At 41.0% G+C, this 21653-nt stretch overlaps 1 protein-coding gene across 5 annotated transcripts in view; it reads left to right on the plus strand.

Annotated features, from left to right (window-relative positions):
- Positions 1 to 21653, plus strand: part of LOC140199564 (RNA-binding Raly-like protein) — a 1057088-nt gene that overhangs the window by 999030 nt on the left and 36405 nt on the right. For all 5 annotated transcript variants that reach the window (XM_072261891.1, XM_072261979.1, XM_072262074.1 and 2 more), the window contains one exon: positions 2298 to 2461. In XM_072261891.1, coding sequence (XP_072117992.1) covers positions 2298 to 2461 — 164 coding nt within the window. The remainder of the gene's footprint in view (positions 1 to 2297; positions 2462 to 21653) is intronic.

The following is a 21653-nucleotide window of genomic DNA, read 5'->3' on the forward strand; positions in this document are numbered from 1 at the left end:
ATTCCTGACTTTGTCTGAAGTCTTAAGAACTTGTCTCCACAACCTCTCTGCTATCTGTTTTGGAACTCTGGTTCCCATTCTCCTGCAATGCTAGTTTAACCCAACACCTCCCCCCCCACCCCCATGCAGTACCAGTAAACATTCCCGCTAGGATATTAATCCACCTCCCTCTGGTTTAGGTTCAAACCATCCCTTCTGTACAGGTCCCAGCCTCCCTGGAAGAGAGCCCAATGATCCAAAAATCTGAAGCCCTCCCTCCTAACTAACTCCTTAGCCATGTGTTAAATTGTATGCTCTTCCTATTTCTGTTCTCACTAGCATGTGGTACGGGTAGCAATCCTGAGATCACAACCCTGGAGGTCCTGTTGTTTAAATTAGCATTTAAGTCCCTGAATGCTGAGGACATGATCTGAGGTGTCCCATACCCTGACACTCAGGAGGCAGCATATCATCTGGGAATCTCATTCTCATCCACAGACCCCTAAATAACAAGGTCCCTATCACTGGAACTCAATTCTTCCCCCTCTTCTATTCTGAGCCACAGAACCAAACACAGTGTCAAAGACCTGACTGCTGTGTCTTTCCTCACCCTCCCCCCCCCCAAGACAGTACCCAAAGTGATATACCTGGTGTTGAGGGGGATGGCCACAGGGGTACTCTGCACTGGCTCCTTAACCCTTTTCCTATTCCGAACTACCACCCATTTTCTTGTGTTCTGCACCTTGGGTATAACTACCTCCCTAAATGTCCTGCCAGTGCACTTCACCCTCCCGAATGATCCAGTTTATTTATTTGTAAATCATACTTCAGACCTATTTCCATCAAAATTCCAAGTTAAAATAGCCATGAGCAGTGACTGAACCAAATTCAGAACCTGTAGTTATGCTGGCCAAGCTTCTGTCACCATCCTAGTGATGATTTTTGTTATCATGCATTCTGTCTTCTTTCTTATTAAAATGTCAATACAGAGAAAGAGATCTTTCAGCTTATACCAAGTTTTTGGTATTCTGTGCTTCTGATAACTGAAGGTTGTAATAACGGTATTAGCTAAAAATATTCTTTATTATGAGTCGCTTGCACGAATGATTCTTGGTACTAATACAAAAAGATTATAAAACCATCATTGTGTTCTCAAGTTCTAGTAGAATAATGTGCGAAATTACTGTATTATTAAAATCAACAGTGAACATGAATTGGTTGTGCCAAGTGAGATTTTTTTTCTGCACTGTAGATTTTATGTAAAATTTTCATTATAAACATGCCCTATCAAATCTGAATATTGTGTGACAGTTGTACAATAGATAAAATGAAAGCATAATGCAGGAAAATGACACTGTTGTTTGTCATGGCCCACGCTTTGGACTATGAAATGTACAGTATGTCTCCCAAGTACTCATCGGACTACTAAGGTTCCACTTTAGTGGAAAGGTTTCAGGTACACATTTCTGTCTGAAAGGCCGTCGTCTCTAAAACTTGAAAGAGACCTATAAAAGCTGTTCTTTAAGCATATATGGAACAGAGATTAAAATATTACGCCATGCAAAGCAGATCATCAAAGCTGTTTGAAGTCCTGTTGCAAAGCTCTGAAAGTACAAAGTACAAAGGAAATTTATTATCAAAGTACATACAGTATATGTCATCATATACAATCCTGAAATTTGTTTTCTTGCGGGCATAATCAGTAAATCCAAGAAACATAATAAAATCAATGAAAGACCATACCCAAAAGGGCAGACTAGCAACCAATATGCAAGACAACAAACTGTGCAAATACTAAATAAGTAAATAAGATTGATAAATAAGTAAGCAATAAATATAGAGAACATGAGATGAAGAGTCATTGAAAGTGAGTCATAGGTTGTGGAAACAGTTCAGCCTATGGACTCACTTTCAAGGACTCTTCACCTACCTTAGCAAGAGGTTAATTTAACAGCAACTGTCAGGGAAGGAAAATATATGGTTAGGTTTTCTGTAGGGAGTGTGTACCAGAATTAGGCATTGATATGTGGCATTAAGATTACCAGGTTAAGAGACTATCATTAGTTGTGTAAGACTGACCGCAGAGACCAAAAGATATTGCTCTTGATCCTCCTTGTTTAGAGGCAACAGCATATGATATGCTTACCTGCCTATGTAGAAATATATCATTAAGAGGCATAATATGGCTGTGGCCATTTAGTACAGTAGTTTTAGTGTTCCAGAAGCTCTGATAGAGATGCTAACCTTGTCACATTAATATTGAAGGAGACCATATTTGCATTTTGCATTCTAAATGTGAATATTTGATTACATTTCAGGATGTTTGACTACCATGGTCGTGTCCCTCCACCTCCTCGTGCTGTCATACCAATAAAACGCCCGCGTATCACAATACCCGTCACACGCAGAGGCAAAGGTGGTTTCCCCATGAAAGGAGGTCCACGATCTACAATCACAGGGACAGCTTCTACAGGACCAAAGTGTAAGGCACTGACATAGATAAATGTCCTCAGCTAATTTAAATTTTTTGTCAAGTCTTTAATTACAGTATACATAAGTATTAGTTCATAGTAATCAATTTCACCTCTCCCTCTTGGTTCGTGAAATCTTTTATGTGACAACTTTAAGGTGCAAAATTTATAGTTAACATATTATTTGTGAGTGGATGTTAAAATGGTATTTGACAGAGATTTTGTTCTCAGAACAAAAGGAGATAATTTGGCTCATGGAGTACATGCAACTCCCATTTGAACAATCCTACTTGTTGCACTCATTTTTCTCTCTAACCCTGCAATTTATTCTCACTCATACAATGCCCATTAGCTCCCATTTGATTCTTTTTACCATATCCTAGTGGATATTTAAGGATGTGCACTTAGCCAACAGCTCTACTCTCTACACCCATGAGCGTGTGGCTAGGCACAGCTCAAATGCCATCTATAATTTCACTGATGACACATCTGTGGTTGACAATCTCAGATGGTGATGAAGAGGCCTACAGGAGTGAGATAGATCAACTGATTGAGTGGTGCCACAAGAACCTTGCACTTATTGTCAGTAAGACCAAGGAATTGATTGTGGACTTTGGCAGCACACACAAAAGTTCTCATCGAGAGTCAGCAGTAGAAAGGGTGAGCAGTTTCAAGTTCCTGAGTATTGACATCTCTGAAGATCTACCCTGGATCTGACATATTGATGCAATTATGAAGAAAGCACGCCAACAAATACATTTCATAGGAGTTTGAGGAGATTTGATATGTCACCCAAGACTGGCAAATTTCTATGGTCGGTATTCTGACTGGTTGCATCAACACCTGGTATGGAGGCACCAATGCATAGGATCGGACAAAGTTACAGAGGGTTGTAAACTCAGCCAGCTCCATCATAGAACATTTTTAAAAGGTGATGCCTCAAGAAAGCAGCATCCATCATGAAGGACCCTCATGGCACGCCTTCTCCTCATTACTACCATCAGAGAGGAGATCCAAGAACCTGAAGACACAGAAACAACATCTTAGTAACAGGTTCTTCCTGTCTGTCATCAGAACTCATGAACACTACCTCACTAGCAGCTCAACTGGTGCTCTACTTATTTACCTTTATTGCAATTTATGGTAATTTTATTAACTATACTGTTCTGCTGCTACAATACTACAAATTTCATGACCTGTGTCAGTGATAATAATCCTGATTCTGATTTAAAGTAGCCAATTAACATTATAAACTGGGTCACAATGCCGAATGAAGATGATATTGTGGGATTGCCTGGTGGCTACCCATTTCAATTCTACTTTCCATTCCCATTCTCAATCGTCTACTACCAAAATGAGGTCACACTCAGGTTGGAGAAGCAACACATTATATTCTGTCTGGGTAGCCTCCAACCTGAAGGTATGAACTTTGATTAATCAAACTTCCAGTACTTGCTGTCCCCTTCACCATTTCCCCATTGCCATTTCCTTCTCTCACCTTATCTCCTTACCTGCCCATCAGCTGCCTCTGGTGCTTCTCCAATCTCCCTTTCTTCCAAGGTCTTCTACCCTCTCCTATCAGATTCCCTCTTCTCCAATCCTTTATCTCTTTCACCAATCTACTTGCCAGCTCTTAACTTTACCTCTCCCCCTCTCCCGGTTTCACCTATCAACAACCACCTTGTATTTCTTCTTCCCGCCCCCCTTCTTACTCTGACTTCTCATCTTTTTTCTCCAGTCCTGGTGAAGGGTCTCAGCCCGAAACGTCAACTGTTTACTCTTTTCCCATAGATGCTGCCTGGCCTGCTGAGTTCCTCCAGCATTTGTGGGGGTTGCTTGGATTTCCAGCAGCTTGTGTTTGCTTCATTACCAATGAAGTAAGTGATACCATTGGTTGAGTTGGTGGACAGGTATCTGAGCAGGCAATCTAGGGTATAGGAAAATAAAATGCTGAAAAGTATCAGCAGGTCAGGGAGCATCTACAGAAAGGGAAACAATTAGCATTACATTTCAAATACCCTAATGTTGACTGGGCCAACCATATTGTAAGATGCTGTGAAATGTGTCCGAGAAAGCTTCCTTCATCAATATATACAGTAGATGGACCTACTGGAATTAGATCCTCCCATATACTGAAAGACCTACTCCTGGGAAATAAGCGGCAAAAGTGTCTATTGATGAGCACTTTGGGTCCAGTGACCATTATTCTATTAGTTTTAAAATAGTTAGGGAGAAGGATACAACAAGTTCCCTGCTTAAGGTCCTGAAATGGGACAAAGAAAATTTTGGAGCTATTAGTTGTGACCTTGCGGAGGCTGATCAAAGTGAGATTGTTTGTTGGGAAAGGGGTATCTGCTAAATGGAAGGTTTTTAAAAGAATAATATCAAGAGTTCAGGACTGGCACATTCCTGTTAGGATGAAGGTCAAGGCTGGCAGGCTTTGTAAATCTTGGTGAAAGATGTTGAAACTCTGTTTAAGAGAATAAGGTGTTTGTTACTCAAAATTTCCACCATATGCAGATTCTCTTGTGTTCATGAGAGATAACAACAAGATTCTATCTTATAATCCCTCTAGAATGTCCTTACAATCCATTCAGATCAAAAGGATCAAAGGATTGTTGATAAATGTTGGCATTTTTCAGGATTTTGCAAATCCTGAAAAATAAAATTTAAAGAAAGATAAGGATCTAAGAGTAGAAGGAATAGGGGTAATAATAAGACCATAAGATATAGGAGCATGTTCAAACCATCGAGTCTGCACTGCCATTCAATCATGGGCTGATGCAATTCTTCAAGTAATCCCCACTCCCCTGCCTTCTCCCCATATCCTTTGATGCCCTTGGCTAATCAAGAACCTATCTATCTCTGCCTTAAATGCACCCAGTGACTTGGCCTCCACAGCCACTCATCGCAACAAATTCCACAGATTTACCACCCTCTGACTAAAGTAATTTCTCCACATCCCTGTTCTAAATGGACATCCTTCAATCCTGAAGTCATACCCTCTTGTCCTTGACTCCCCTACCATGGGAAATAACTTTGCCATATCTAATCTGTTCATGCCTTTTAACATTCGGAAAGTTTCAATGAGATCCCTCTCATTCTCCTGAACTCCAGGGAATACAACCCAAGAGCTGCCAGACATTCCTCATATGGTAACCCTTTCATTCCTGGAATCATTCTCGTGAATCTTCTCTGAACCCTCTCCAATGTCCGTAAATAAGGAGCCCAAAACTGCACACAGTACTGCGTGTGGTCTCATGAGTGCCTTTTAGAGTCTCAACATTATATCCTGCTTTTATATTCTATACCTCTAGAAATGAATGCCAACATTGTATTTGCCTTCTTCACCACCGACTCAACCGGGACGTTAACCTTTAGGGTATCCTGCACAAGGACTCCCAACTCCCTTTGCATCTCTCCATTTCGAATTCTCTCCCCATCTAAATAACAGTCTGCCTGTTTATTTCTTCCACCAAAGTGCATGACCATACACTCTACAACATTATATTTCATTTGCCATTTCTTTGCCCATTCCCCTAAAATATCTAAGTCTCCCTGCAGGGTCTCTGTTTCCTCAACACTACCTGCTCCTCCACCTATCTTTGTATCATCAGCAACTTTAGCCACAAATCCATTAATCCCATAGTCAAAATCATTGACATACATCGTAAAAAGCAGCAGTCCCAACACCAACCCCTGTAGAACTCCACTGGTAACTGGCAGCCAGCCAGAATAGCAACACACATGAAAGTTGCTGGTGAACGCAGCAGGCCAGGCAGCACCTCTAGGAAGAGGTACAGTCAACGTTTTAGGCCGAGACCCTTCGTCAGGACTAACTGAAGGAAGAGCTAGTAAGGGATTTGAAAGTGGGAGGGGAGGGGGAGATCCAAAATGATAGGAGAAAACAGGGGGGGGAGGGATGGAGCCAAGAGCTGGACAGGTGTTTGGCAAAAGGGATATGAGAGGATCATGGGACAGGAGGTCCGGGAAGAAAGACAGCGGGGGGGGGGGGACCCAGAGGATGGGCAAGGGGTATATTCAGAGGGACAGAGGGAGAAAAAGGAGAGTGAGAGAAAGAATGTGTGTATAAAAATAAGTAACAGATGGGGTATGAGGGGGAGGTGGGGCATTAGCGGAAGTTAGAGAAGTCGATGTTCATGCCATCAGGTTGGAGGCTACCCAGACGGAATATAAGGTGTTGTTCCTCCAACCTGAGTGTGGCTTCATCTTTACAATAGAGGAGGCCGTGGATAGACATGTCAGAATGGGAACGGGATGTGGAATTAAAATGTGTGGCCACTGGGAGATCCTGCTTTCTCTGGCGGACAGAGCGTAGATGTTCAGCAAAGCGGTCTCCCAGTCTGCGACAGGTCTCGCCAATATATAAAAGGCGACATCGGGAGCACCGGACACCTAGAGATGCTGCCTGGCCTGCTGCGTTCACCAGCAACTTTTATGTGTGTTGCTTGAATTTCCAGCATCTGCAGAATTCCTGTTGCCAGCCAGAATAGGATCCCTTTATTCCCACTCTGTTTTCTGCCGATCAGCCAATGCCCCACACAAGCTAGTAACTCCCCTGTAATTCCATGGGCTCTTATCTTGCTAAGCAGCTTCATGTGTGGCACCTTGTCAAAGGCCTTCTGAAAATACAAGTACACCACATCTACTGCATCTCCTTTGTCTACCCTTCTTGAATTTCCTCAAAAAATTGTAGTAGGTTAGTCAGACAGGATTTTCCTTTCAGGAAACCATGCTGGCTTTGGCCTATCTTGTCATGTGCCTCCAGGTACTCTGTAATCTCATCCCTAACAATTGATTCTATCAACTTCCCAACCACTGATGTCAGGCTAACAGGTCTACAGTTTCCTTTCTGCTGCCTCCCACCCTTCTTAAATAGCGGAGTAACATTTGCAATTTTCCAGTCATCTGGTACGATGCCAGAATCTATCGGTTCTTGAAATATCATTTTTAATGCCTCTGCAATCTCTCCAGCTACCTCGTTCAGAACCCAAGGGTGCATTTCATCAGGTCCAGACTTATCCATCCTCAGGCCATTAAGCTTCCAGAGCACCTTCTCAATTGTAATTTTCACTGCACATACTTCACTTCCCTGACACTCTTGAATGTCCAGTATATTGCAGATGTCTTCCACTGTGAAGACTGATACAAAATACGCATTCAGTTCCTCTAACATCTCTGCATCTCTCATTACAATATCTCCAGTGTCATTGGTCCTATATCTTCTTTGATATTTGTCACTGGCTTCCTTTCATAATTCATCTTTTCCTTCCTAATGACCCTCTTAGTTTCCTTCTGCAAATTTTTAAAAGTTTCCCAATCCTCTGTCTTCCCACTAGCTTTGATTTCCTTGTATGTCCTCTCTTTTAATTTTACTTTGGCTCTGACTTCACTTGACAGTCATGGTAGTGTCCTTCTTCCATTCAAAAATTTCTGCTGATTTGGAATATATCTGTCTTGTACTTCTCTCATTTCTCACAGCAACTTCAGCCATTGCTGCTCTGCTGTCCTTCCTGCTAGTGTCTCTTTCCAGTCAACCTTGGCCAGTTCCCCTCTCATGCCATTGTAATTTCCTTTATTCCACTGAAATACTGACATATTGGAATTTTGTTTCTCCTTCTCAAATTTCAATGTGAACTCAGTCATATTGTGATCACTGTTCCATAAGGGTTCCTTAACCTTAAGTTCTCTTATCACCTCCAGATCATTGTACAACACCCAATCCAGCACAGCCGATCCCCTAGTCAGCTCAACAACAAGCTGTTCTATGAAGCCATCCCTCTGACATTCTACAAATTCTCTCTCTTGGTCATCTAGTAATGACCAAGTTAGGTCTGGAAAAAAAGGAGAGCTTTAAAAGGTACCATTGGTTAGGCTAGTGGGATTTTATGCTGTAATTGTAAAACAAAACAATTCAATTGTAAAATAAGCAGTTCATTTGTTGTAGCTGGCAAAATCAACATACTGAGAAGGTAATTTTGGAAGATGGACACTATGTCATAATAATCTAACTGTGCAAACCTGAACCCACACAATCCCAATAATACACCAGGAGAGAAAAGCCTGAGAATGTAGTTAAATTCACTACCCAACTGCATCATCTTTACAATTTCAGTGTGGTACCAGCCATGATGCAGAATTATAATGATGAGGTTAGATGTGGCACAGGAATTGTACAACGAATGGCAGGGCACTGGAGATTGTAATGGAATAGAAGGATCTAAGTGTACAAGAGCATAGTGCATTGAAAGCAGCATCACAGTTAGACAGGGTAGTGAAAAACGTGCTTAGCCCACTGATTTTATCAGTCAGGGCACTAAGTATAGGAATTGGGATATTATGTGGCAGTTGTATAAGTCACTAATGATGCCACATTCAGAGAACTGAGTACAATTTTGATCACCTTTTTTTATAGGAAGGATATAGTTAAACTGGAAAGAGTGCAAAATAAATTTGTGAGGATGTTGTCAGTACTAGAGAGCCATAATTGTAGGGAAAGATTGGCCAGAAAAGGTCTTTTTCCCTTGGAGCAGAGGAGAATGAGGTGTGACCTCCTAGAGGTTTAAAATTCATGATATAATAGATGGAAGCAGTCTTTTCCCCAGGGTAAAGGAGTTCAAAAATATTTTAACGGTGGAAAGAGTGAACAGCTTCAAGTGCCTGGATGACAACATCTCAAAGAATCTATTATAAAGGTGAAGAATGCACACTAGTGGACTTATTTCATTAGGAGTTTGAAAGGATTTGGCACGTCACCAAGAATTCTTGCAAATTTCTACGGATGTGCGGTAGAGCGCATTCTAACTGGTTGCAGAGGCTCTGTTAGAGGCTCAAGTTGCAGGATCGAAAGAGGCAGCTGAGGTTTGTAGGCTCAGCCAGCTTCATCAAGGGTATAAACCTGCCTGCCAGTGAGGACATCTTCAAGAGGTTGTGCCTCAAGAAGGCAGCAGCCATCATGAAGGGCCCTCACTTTCTGTACAATTTGTTCCTCTCATCAATACCATCATGGATGAGGTACAGGAGCCTGAAGACCCACACTCAACATTTTAGGAACAGCATCTTTAAGTCCACCATCAAATTTAATAATGGTCAATGAGGAGAATCTTGTTAATTCTCTTTTGCTCTATATTTATTTATTTTGTAACTTAAGCTCAGTTGCCATTTTATTAGGTGCCTCCTGTACCTAATAGAGTGGCCACTGAGTGTACATTTATAGTCTTCTGCTGCTGTAGCCCATCCACTTGGTTCAATTTATTGTGAGTTCAACGATGTTCTTCTGCTGTTGTAACGCATGGTTATAAGACCATAAGACATAGGGAAAAAAATAGGCCATTCAGCCCATTGTATGTGCTCCGCCATTCCATCATGGCTGCTTTATTATCCCTCTCAAGCTCATTCTTCTACCTGTAACCCTGTAACGTTGATGCTCTGACTAATCAAGAAACTACTAACCTCCACTTTAAATACACTCAATGACTTGGCCTCCACAGCTGATCATGGCAATGGATTTCATTGATTCACCATCCTCATCTCTGTTCTAAAGGGACATCTTTCTAATCTGAGGCTGTGCCCTCTGGTTCTAGACTCACCTACCATAGGGAACATCCTATTCACATCCACTCTATCTAGGCCCTTCAATATTTGATACATTTCAATAAGATCACCCTTCATTCTTCTCCAGCAAGTGCAGGCCCAGACCCGTCAAACACTCCTCGTCCATTCACCCTTTGGTAGCAGCAAAATCGAGCCAAAATCAAAACAAAACAATTGCTGCCAGCCTGCGACCCCAGACAGTGTTGTTATACTTGCATGACTTGCTCAGAGCTCCAATAACTGCTCCACAGAGTCAAATTCTTTATTCTTATCCTTTATTAGCAATTAGCAAACATACAATTAAGCATTACTGAGCGTTATCTCAGCAGTCAGCCTTTATGACCAGGTTCCCAGAGAGGGAATTGAAAAGCATAGCACTAATAATCATGCTGAGAACTTAGAGATGGAAATAAAGCTACCACAAACTTCATTTCACTATCTATACTTGTAATAGAATTTGGGAACATTTGTTTCCAATATAGGCACATGAGCTGACTGAAACTGCTTTAATGGCACACTATTTTTTTCAGTAGGTATCAATGTAAGCACATGATCAAACCCTTATGTCAACTAACAACAGAAGTTGCGGAGTTGCAAACCTGAGGTGTAGCACGTACAAGGAATAAAGTTGGTTGCAAAGCAAGTCTATCCAAAAGCAAATATGCCATTCACTATAGCACATGGGGTCAGAGATGGTGATAGCAGCAAGCAGCACACAGCACAAGCGCCATACCTAGATTGGTGAACATAATCTAATTCTAGGACTCGCACAAGAAATTAGGATGTGGAAGGATCAGCGTTGAAAACTGCTGCCATTGTACTAAATGATTGTTAACCTCTACCTGATCGGGCCAATTGACCTATCAAGTATGCTCCATCGTTCCACGACAGCTGATTATTTATTTATTGAGATAAGGGCGTGGAATATGGTCTTCCGACACTTCAAGCTGCAGCACCCAGCATTCCCACAACTTAATCCTGGCCTAATCAGGGGACAGATTTCAATGATCAATTAACTTACCAACCAGTACGTCTTTGGGCTGTGAGAAGCAACAGGAGAACCCGAAGGAAACACATGCGGTCACAGGGAAAATGTAGAAACTCCTTAAAGACAGTGGTGGGAAATGAGCCTAGGTCATTGGTACTCAATGTCAGCAAGACCAAGGAGCTGAATATTGATTTCAGGAAGAGGAAACCAGAGGTCCATGAGCCAGTCTTCATCAGAGGATCAGAGGTGGAGAGGGTCAGCAACTTTAAATTCCTCAGTGTTATCATTTTAGAGGATCTGTCCTGGGTCCAGTATGTAAGTGCCTCTACGAAGAAAGCACAGCAGCACCTCGACTTCCTTTGAAGTTTGCAAAGATTCAACATGACATCTAAAGCTTTGACAAACATCTGTTGATGTGTGTTTGATTAGTTAGTATGGAAACACCAATGCCCTTGAATGGAAAAGTCTACAAAAAGTAATGGATAAAGCCCAGCCTATCACAGGTAAAGCCCTTCCCAGCATTGAGCACACCCACGTGGAGCCCTGTCACAGGAAAGCAGCACCCGTCCTCAAGGACCTCCACCACCCAGGTCATGTTCTCTTCTAACTGCTACCATCAGGAAGAGGGTTCAGGAGCATCAGGACCCACACCACCAGGTTCAGAACAGTTATTATTTCTAAAACATCAAGCTCTTGAACTGGAGGTGATAACTTCACTCGCCCCATCATGGAACTGTTCTCACAACCTATGAACTCACTTTCAAGGACCGTTCATCTCAAGTTCCCTATATTAATTGTTTATTTATTTTTTATGTATTTACACAGTTTGTTGTCATTTGCTTACTGGTTGTTTGTCTGTTCTGAGGGGCATAGTCTTCCATTGATTCTATTTTCCATCTTGCATTTCCAGAGAATGCCCACAAAAAATGAATATCTGGGTTGTATATGGTGACATATATGTACTTTGATAAATAATTTTAATTTTACTTTTAACTTTGAACTTTGTCTGCACTTCTAGAATAAACAGCTGACTGTCACACTGCACTGGCCAGCTGTTCAGAAGTCACAATAAAGAGTTTCATTATTTCTCTCTGTATGCTTGTCATGTCAAATCATGAGCACCAAGAATAGAACCCTTTAAAACATCAAATCCGCTAATACCTCATGTGTAGCCTAATGTCAACTTTCAGTGTTGAAGACTCTGTGAAACATCTTTGGGCATCTTAAAAGTATCTTGTATTTATATAACACCTTTGCCATTATTGCTGTTGTGCTCTGGACTATCAAAATCATTGATATGAGTCAGTGCAGCGCCTCATTTTATGAGCTGTTGAGTTTGTGGGCTTTGTGCTGTTTCTTCTATTGATTACCTGCTGGCAATTTGTAAATAACCGTTCAGCCTGATTTTCAGACTGACTCAGTTGTGCTGTTTATCTCAATCAAAACAACCCTATTCTATTTCATTCCATTCTCCCTTCACTTTTGTTAATGTCAAATGTTTTCTACTTCAGATAAGTATAAATTTATGCATAACTGTGTGCTGCAGTAGCGAGTTCTTCTTTTGAAAATCCTCGACAATATCCTATTAGTATGCACAGTATATAACCAAGAATATTTCCATTGCTTTTACTGCCTCTTTATATTCCTTTTTCTAATGTCCTTGGAGTGCATCAGTTTTTATTTAAATTTTATCTCACTGTGTAGGAATGACCTAGATGTAGGAGAATAATGCTTCCTATCTTTTTGCAGTTAATTAACAGTCCTCTTCAAGACTGATCTGAATGCTTTCAAATATGGTCAAAGGAAACAGAAACTGGGTATTGCTGAATGCAGAATTTATTAATGTTTTCCTCATAAATAATACAAATGACATTTCCATCTATTGTGTAGATTTATATAAATAGTTCAAAAGAAGGCCAGTTTTAATTTACTTATTATATAATCAATAATCGACAACTTAAGTGACTATCATACTTTTATATTGAAATAAGCATCCAAATAAGATCTCAATCTATTGCACAGCTCAGGAAATATATTGGACATTAGTTGCAAAAGAAAATTTAAAGATTGGGTTTAAGGGACAAAAAAAATTTGAAAAACTAGGTCTGGTTAGCTAATGGTGTGGGCACAGGGCCGAGTGGTTAAGGCATTGGACTAGCTACCTGAAGGTCGGGAGTTCGAGCCCCAGCCGAGGAAACGTGTTGTGTCCCTGAAGAAGGCACTTAATCACACATTGCCCTGCGACGACACTGGTGCCAAGCTGTATGGGTCTAATGCCCTTCCCTTGGACAACATTAGTGTCGTGGAGAGGGGAGACTTGCAGCATGGGCAACTGCTGGTCTTCCATACAACCTTGCCCAGGCCTGCGCCCTGGAGAGTGAAGACTTTCCAGGCGCAGATCCATGGTCTCGGTCAGCTAATGAAAAATTGTGATTATTAAAAAGGTTTTTTGCTGTACAGCTCAAGATAAAGGAATATTGTGCTTGAAAGAGGAAATGATGGAGAAAAAGGTAACTGGTGAACTGAGTAGATCAGTAACAGGAGAATGAAGGTTGTTTCAATGCACATGAACAGGCAATGAGTTATGATCGAACAATCTGCTGAAAGCTTTAAAGATCTTGATCTTGGGTTGAAGGGCCCAAGGAGCATGAAAATTGTGAGCTTGTAAGGGGATAAATACAAGGAGAATGCTGACCTGATTTTTACAGAGCACTTGAAATTAAACTTAAACCAAAATTACAGCAAGCACACTTTCAAGACAAAAGGGATAGTTGAGTTACAAACAGACTCACGGGAAAATTAACAACTAACCAAATAAGCTGGTTTGGAAATTTATTTCAGCAGGTAATCAAGCAGATGGAAATATTAATACATTCATATTTTGAGTGCAGGGAGATGAGAATAAAGTTGTTAGAGCGATTGCACTATGGTGGAAATGAAGAAATCAGCTAAGATGACAGAAAGTAGACAGATAAAACCATACCAAAGGCATGGACATTAAGGTTATTGCAATCACAGACGATGTCACAACTTTGAAATCCAATATTCTTTATGCTAGTCTCTTTCACAGCCCTGAATAAATTATGGATGCAAAACTATTAAGTGGTGGTACAATGTAGTAACTCAAAAAAGAAGGAAATGGTAGAAACTGGGCATTAACTGGAAAGGATGAATGCATCTTTTTCAGATGTTTAGAGAGGGCATTGGTGATGCTCTTATAGCAGGAAGGAGCAATCGGAGAAATTAGAGGTTCATTTTATTACAATTCATGGAGTTAATACAGAGAAGTGGGAGCTCAAAGAATTTGTAGGTTTTTAAAAGCTTGATGGGTAAACTGGAAGAGAAATTGATTATGGAGAAAGCTTGGAATGGGTAAGAGTCACAGAATCAGAAAAGTACAGCACAGAAATGGGCTCTTCGGCCCATCAAGTCTATGCCAAACCATTTAAACTGCCTTCTCCCATTGACCTGCACTGGGACCATAGCCCTCCATATCCCTACTATCCATGTACCTACCCAAACTACTCTTAAATGTTGAAATCTAGCTTGCATGGACTACTTGTGCTAGCAGCTTGATCCACACTCTCATGACCCTCAAAGTGAAGAGGTTTCCCCTCATGCTCCCCTTAAACCTTTCACCTTTCACCTTAACAAATGACCTCTAATTGTAGTCATACCCAACCTCAGTGGAAAATCCCTGCTTGCATTTACCTAAGCAATACCCCTCACAATCCTAACCTATTCAATCTTTCTTTATAGCCCAGGTCTCCCAGACCCAGCAACATCCTTGTCAATTTTCTCTGTATTCTTTCAACCTTACTTTACACCTTTCCTGTAAGTAGGTGAGTTTGGAAGAAGGATTAAAGAGGGAATCAAAACAAGAAGAAAAGGGAGGCAAATTATTTCTGTAAATAGTGTTCACTTTGGCATTGAAGAAATCCCATAGATCCTTGAATTTAGAATAAAAGATATAGAAGTTTGAATATTACTAGATTTAAAAAGTGAGATGAAGAATGGGTCCTTTCTTTGCCAATAATCTGGGGGTCTAGAAGTGATTTTGATCTTGAAATTCAGTTAGAAGTAACTTTTATGATGTATCTTTCAGAATGCAGAATCATTCTAAAACTAAACCAGACTGTTTCCAGCCTTTCAGTGTTAAATCTGTCACAGAGATGAGTTGCCAAGCAATTTTCACGCCATCTCTACAGCTGCCTCTTGCCACCGACAAAATATCATCAAACATGACCCCGACTTACTTATCCTGTTGCTAAAAGCTTCATCCATTCCTTTGTTGCCTAAGGATATTCCATGCACTCTAAGCTGCTTTCCCTTGTTCCACCCACTGTAAACTTGAGGTCATCCAAAGATCCACCACCAGGTCATTAAAAGCATTGCCTCTTTGCCCATAAGAGTTTGATGCTTATATTGTTTGTACAGGGCTATGTTGGTTTAAGAAAGCTTTTATTCAGAATTTTCCACAACCTCCCACTTCCATATCACTGTAACCTCTTCAATCCCGACAATCCTTCAAGATTGCTACACTCCTCAAGTCCTAATCACTTAAGCACTCCAAATTTACTGATTTCACTGTTTACTGATTGCCCAAGTTTTACTGACGTTGCCATTAGCAACTGTGCCTTCAGCAACCAAGATCTCAAGCTCGGAAATTCCTTTCGTTGGCTTTAATGGAAGTGAGTATAAAATACGTACACCACAAAACAGCATATGTGTTTGGAGATTAATCTGTATCTCTGTGTTCAACCAAGATTTAGTAGATAGTAACCAGGCCTGTCATACCCCAGTTATGTCAGAATTTATGATTATATAAATCATTGCAGTGGAAATGTTTGAATCAAGCAATCATCCAGAAGTTATTGAGCATGGAGTGCTTACTAGTTTATCAGAACTTTCATCTCAATGCAGAAATTGACATGAGCTGAAGGATAAATGACAATGCAAATCACCTCCCTTCCCTCTGCTGGAATCATTACCAAGTCTAATGGGCAAGCATTGCTGCATACTTAGTTGTTTCTATTTATCTCTCTCTCTCTTCATGTTTTAAATCATAAGCTATCATTTAAAGTGTCTGTAATTAAATGTAATCATATTTATCTCGTACATCTTTCAGAAGTCTTTAAATGTCTTCTATCGGAGACTCTTAAAAATGGTTCCAAAGGCTTTTGATAGCAGTGAGCAGTCAAAGGCCATCAAGGCATTCTGGATGCATTTCAAAGCCAAGGCTTCAGGAGCCAATACCTGAGGCTTGCTAGAAATATGGATGCCCCTCTGCTCTGTGAGACAACTGTCAAGCGTCACCTCTATTTCTAGAAAAGGTGAGAGTGAGCAGATGCACCTCGTGGGGGGGGGGGGGGGTGCGCAAGTTTAGACAGCAGAAAGCACGGGAGCCAAGATGATATTTTATCCTCTGTCATTGAAAGTAAATAAGAGCAAAACAACAGAAAACAATGATAGAATTATGCTATCTTATTATAGAAATTAAAAACATGGTTAGCAGGGGTGGATTGGTCTAATATCATCCACCAGATACTGTTATAAATCCAGAAGACCATAAGATATAGAAGCAGAATTAGGCTATAGAGTCTGTTTCACATTTCATCATGGCTGATCCAATACTCCCCTCAGTCCTGATCCCCTGCCTTCTCCCCATGTTCTTTCATGCCCTGACCAATCAAGAATTTATCAACCTTTGCCTTTAATATACATAAAGACCTGGCTCCACAGCTGCCTGTGACAAAGAACTCCACAGATTCCACACTCTCTGGCTAAAGAAATTCCTCCTCATCTCCATTCTAGAAGAGTGCCCTCTATTCTGAGGCTGTGAGATTTTCCTACCATAGGAAACATCCTCAAGGCCTTTCACCATTCAATAGGTTTCAATGAGGTCACCCCTCATTCTTCTGAATTCTAGTGAATACAAGCCCAGAGCCATCAGACATTCTTCATATAACAAGCCATTCAATTAGGGAATCATTTTTGTAAACCTCCTTTAAACCCTCTCTAGTTTCAACACATACTTTCTAAGATAAGGGACACCAAACTGCTCACAATATTCCAAGTGAGGCCTCACCAGTGCTTTATAAAGTTTCAACATTACATCCTTGCTTTTATACTCAAGTCCTCTTGAATACTAGCATTGCATTTGCCTTCCTCACCGCAGACTCAGCCTGCAAATTAACCTTTAAGAAAGCCTGCACAAGGACTCACAAGTTCCTTTGCACCCCATTTTTTGTATTTTCTCTCCACTTAGAAAATAGTCAACCCTTTTATTTCTTCTACCGAAGTGAATGGCCCTACAGTTCCCAACACTGTATTCCATCTGCCACTTCTTCGCCCATTCTCCTAATCTGTCTGTCCTTCTGTAGCCTGTCTACTTGTTGGAAGCTTTGAAGAAATAACAAGCAGGATAGACAAAGAAGAATTGGTTGATGTTGTGTGCTTGGATTTTCAGAAGGCCTTTGACAAGGTAACACTCTAAGAACCCATGGTATTACAGGAAAGATTCTCCAGTGGCTGATTGGCAGGAGGCAAATACTGGGAATAAAGGGAGCCTTTTCTGGTTGGCTGCCAGTGACTAGTGGTGTTCTACAGAGATCTGTGTAGGGATCGATTCTTTTTATGTTACATGGCAATGATGTGGATGATGGAATTGATTGATGGCTTTTTGAAAAGTTTGCAGACAATATGAAGATCGGTGGAGAGAGAGATATTTTTCAGGAAGTAGTGTTATGGTGATAGAATCCATTGGCTTACATCAGACTCGATCCAGCCCGCTGCTTACATTTGCTCCCGAGCTTTCCTTCTTGTGACCACATTGTTTTCTCTATGCCCTCTGGGACAATTCAGCTCCAGGCTTTTATTGTGGCTATTGTTTGAAATAGGACTCAAAGAGCAACTACCCCCAGGCAGCAGATCCTCAACTCCTGCAATTAGGCAGCTTGCTGCTGTCAGTGCTTGTATAAATGTCAAGTATCTTTGACAATACTGGAGATTATTTCAAGACCTTTATATAAGATAATAAACAAAAAGCAACTACTTACCTGCACTTTGCAATCACATTCAGCCACCGCTCCTTAAATAAATGGGACTGTGATACCATTACTTCTGTGCTCCACCTTTGGACTCGACAATAAGCCCTGCAGCAGAGCAATATATCAGTAGCATGTGCAAGTGGCCTCCACTAGTATCTGACTTTTATGTGGCAATGCACAGACACAGAAATCAGAAATGACTGGAGCTACAAAGAGAAAGTCACAAGTAGTTGTGTACAGACCTATTAGCATAAGGTAACTCTGACCTTCCAGTCAAGATGGCGCCCATATACAATGCTCCCTCGGTCGACATCTTCCAGACAGCAAAAAAAATATATATTTTTTACTTATTTTATCTCTGAATTTCATCTTAAATATGTTAGAGCCTGTGATTTGCAGTTTGGTGATTGTTTGAGTGACCCAGCGCTTTGCTGTCTCTGAGAAGATTCCAGAAAGCGAGCGCATACTCAGACGGCCTTAATGCAAAGAAAATTCGAGACAGGATGCAAGCCGATGTTCGACTCTATTTCACCATTTAAAGCATCTCAATCACCGATTAAAGCATCAAGAAAGATTGAGACATCGAGGGAATGCAGAAGGCGAGAGACAGTTCAGCACCGACTGCCTTCCCTTTAAGCACTGCTGGAGAAGGAACCTGTGAGCAGCCTATCGCTGCATGGCTCACTGTGGCAAGTGGGGTAGGTGTGCTGCCCCACACTCTGCACACGTTGTGTGTCCCTCTATTTCAGTGACTGTCAGTGATGTCATAGGATGGTATCATGGTTCCATGTTTATGGATTGGACCATTGCGTTTACGAACTGTGAATTTTTTCAGACTTATGGGTTTTATATTCTGTGCTTTTATATCACCTTTCCCTTTTACCATTTTGTTGTGTGAGGGGAGGATGCTTGAAGGTTGATGTTCTGTTAGTGTTCAGTTCGTCTTTTGTGTGGGGTTTGTTTTTGGGGGAGAGTCAATGTTCCTGTTCTGCTTTGTGCAAGGGAGGGTGGTTTTGGGGGTGTGTTGATGATCAGGATGCCATATTCTTTTTTGTAAGGTGGGGTGGGTTTGATGTTTCTTTCTGAACGACTCTCATCTTCTTTCTTTGTTTCGTGGCTATCTGGAGAAGACAAATTTCAGGGTTGTATATGGATACATGCTTTGATAATAAGTGAATCTTTGAACCTTTGATTAAAATTCAAGCTAATTCTAGTCTATAAGCGTATTAGTGTTTCTTTCTTTAATGTTACTCTCTCTGCTTCACAACCATATGAGGGCATCGTGTGAATAGAAGGAAAGAAGGCTTTCTCTACATGTCTACTGATGTGTCATTATTAGTAATCAAACAATCAAAAACATTCAGTGTGGAGGAAATGAAAGTTATCAGGTTACAACTCCTCATATATAGTAATGAGGTGCATCTATTACTGTGTTGATGACCAAAAATGTTCACAGAAGATTTAATTTAGAAAATAGATGGTAAATATATTTTAGCCTCAAGCATATAATCAGAACACGGTAGATCTTAAATGTAAAACTTAATTGAAATTCATGAAGTTTCCTAAGAACCATTTCAACAAATTTTAATGAGGGTGATGCTCTATAAATAGAGCAGACTGAAATCAAAATGTGATCTCTTAAATTGAAGTATAATGCAGTGAAGTATGAAGTTAGCAAGGTCGATGACACAAAGATTGGAAAGTAAAGAAAGAGCACATCGGGAGGCCACAAGGGGATTATGCTGGTTTAAGTGAATGGGCAAAGATCTGCAAAATGAAGAATAATGTGAGAAGATGTGCAACTGTAAATTTTGGCAAGATACACAAAAAAGAAGTATTAGATCTAAATGGTGAGAGTTTGCAGAGCTCTGAGAAGCACCAGGACATTCAGACCCCTTTCCATAATTTGCAAAACTGAGTGGGCAGGTAGAGCAAATAATTAGTGAGAGTTCATCTGTGATTTTAGCAAGTGGGTACTTTGGGCTGAGTAGTTCATCTCCACAAAGGGTACCTCAGGGGCTTGTTTTCAATTTGGCTGGGGTCCATGGATAGCAGGAAGGGCAGAGTTCTGATGCCTAATCAGGGACATGAAGCTGCTGCAATTTTCCTGTCGCCACAATAGGTCTCAGTGGCTCTCCACTCGGTCTGAGATCACCTGGACAATAATAATACCTACATCAGGCTGTTGTTTTTTTGATTTCAATTCAGCATTCAACACAATCATGCCCTCAATTCTAATTACCAAACAGGCTTCACTTATACCTCTGCCTAAGAAGAATGTGGTAACCTGCCTCAATGGCTATTGTCCAGTAGCACTTATATCTACAGTGATAAAGTGTTTTGCGAAGCTGGTGATGAAACATATCAACTCCTGCCTGAGAAGTGACTTTGATCCATTTTAATTTGCTTACCAGCACAACAAGTCCACAGCAGATCTCACTGGTCTTCACGCAGCTGGACAATAAACATGCATAAATCAGAATGTTCTTTATTGACTACAGTTCAACATTCAGTACTGTCATCCCCTCAAAACTAATTAACAAGCTTCACGAGTTTGCCTCAATACCTCCTTCTGCAATTGGGTTCTTGATTATCTCACTTGCAGACTCCAGTTAGTTCAAATTGGCAACAACATCTCTTCCACAATCTCCATCAGTACAGGTGGACCACAAGATTGTATGCTTAGTCCCCGGCTCCCTTTACACTAAAGACTGTGTGGCTAAGCACAGCTCCAAAGCCATTTTCATGTCTGCTGATGACATCACTGTCATTGGCCGAATCAAAAGTGGTGATGAATCAGCGTATAGGAAGGAGATTGAAAATCTAGCTCAGTGGTGCCACAGCAACAACCTCCCTCTTACTCAAAATCAACAAGACCAAGGAGCTTCAAGAGGAGGAAACCAGAGGCCCACGAGACAATCCTCAATGGTTGATCAGAGATGGAAAGGGTCAACAACTTTGGTGTTATAATTTCAGAGGACCTGTCCTGGACCCACCCTGTACTTCTTTAGGAGTTTGCGAAGATTCGGCATGACATCTGAAACTTTGAAAAACTTCTATAGATGTGTGATTGAAAGGCTGCACCTAAGCCCCTGAATGGAAAATCCTACAAAAAGTAGTGCATATGGTCCAGTCTATCATGGGTAAGGCCCTTCCCACCACTGAGCGCTGTCGCAGGAAAGCAGCATCCATCATTGGTGACCCCCATCACATAGGTCATGCTGTCTTATCGCTGCTGCATCAGGAAAAAGGTACAGGATCCTCAGGACTCACAGCACCAGGTTCAGGAACAGTTAGTAGCCCTCAACCATCAGGCTTTTGAACCAAAGGGGATAACTACACTCAACTTCACTTGCCCATTACTGAAATGTTCCCACAACCTATGGACTCACTTTCCAGAGCTCTTCATCTCATGTTCTCGAGGTTTATTGCTTATTATTATTATTTCCTTTTTTTTGTATTTACAGTTTGTTGTCTTTTGCACATTGGTTGAATGCCCAAGTTGGTGCAGTCTTTCATTGATTCTAACTAAGTATGCCCTCAAGGAAATGA

Source organism: Mobula birostris, chromosome 1 (assembly GCF_030028105.1).
Source record: "Mobula birostris isolate sMobBir1 chromosome 1, sMobBir1.hap1, whole genome shotgun sequence".
Taxonomy (NCBI): domain Eukaryota; kingdom Metazoa; phylum Chordata; class Chondrichthyes; order Myliobatiformes; family Myliobatidae; genus Mobula; species Mobula birostris.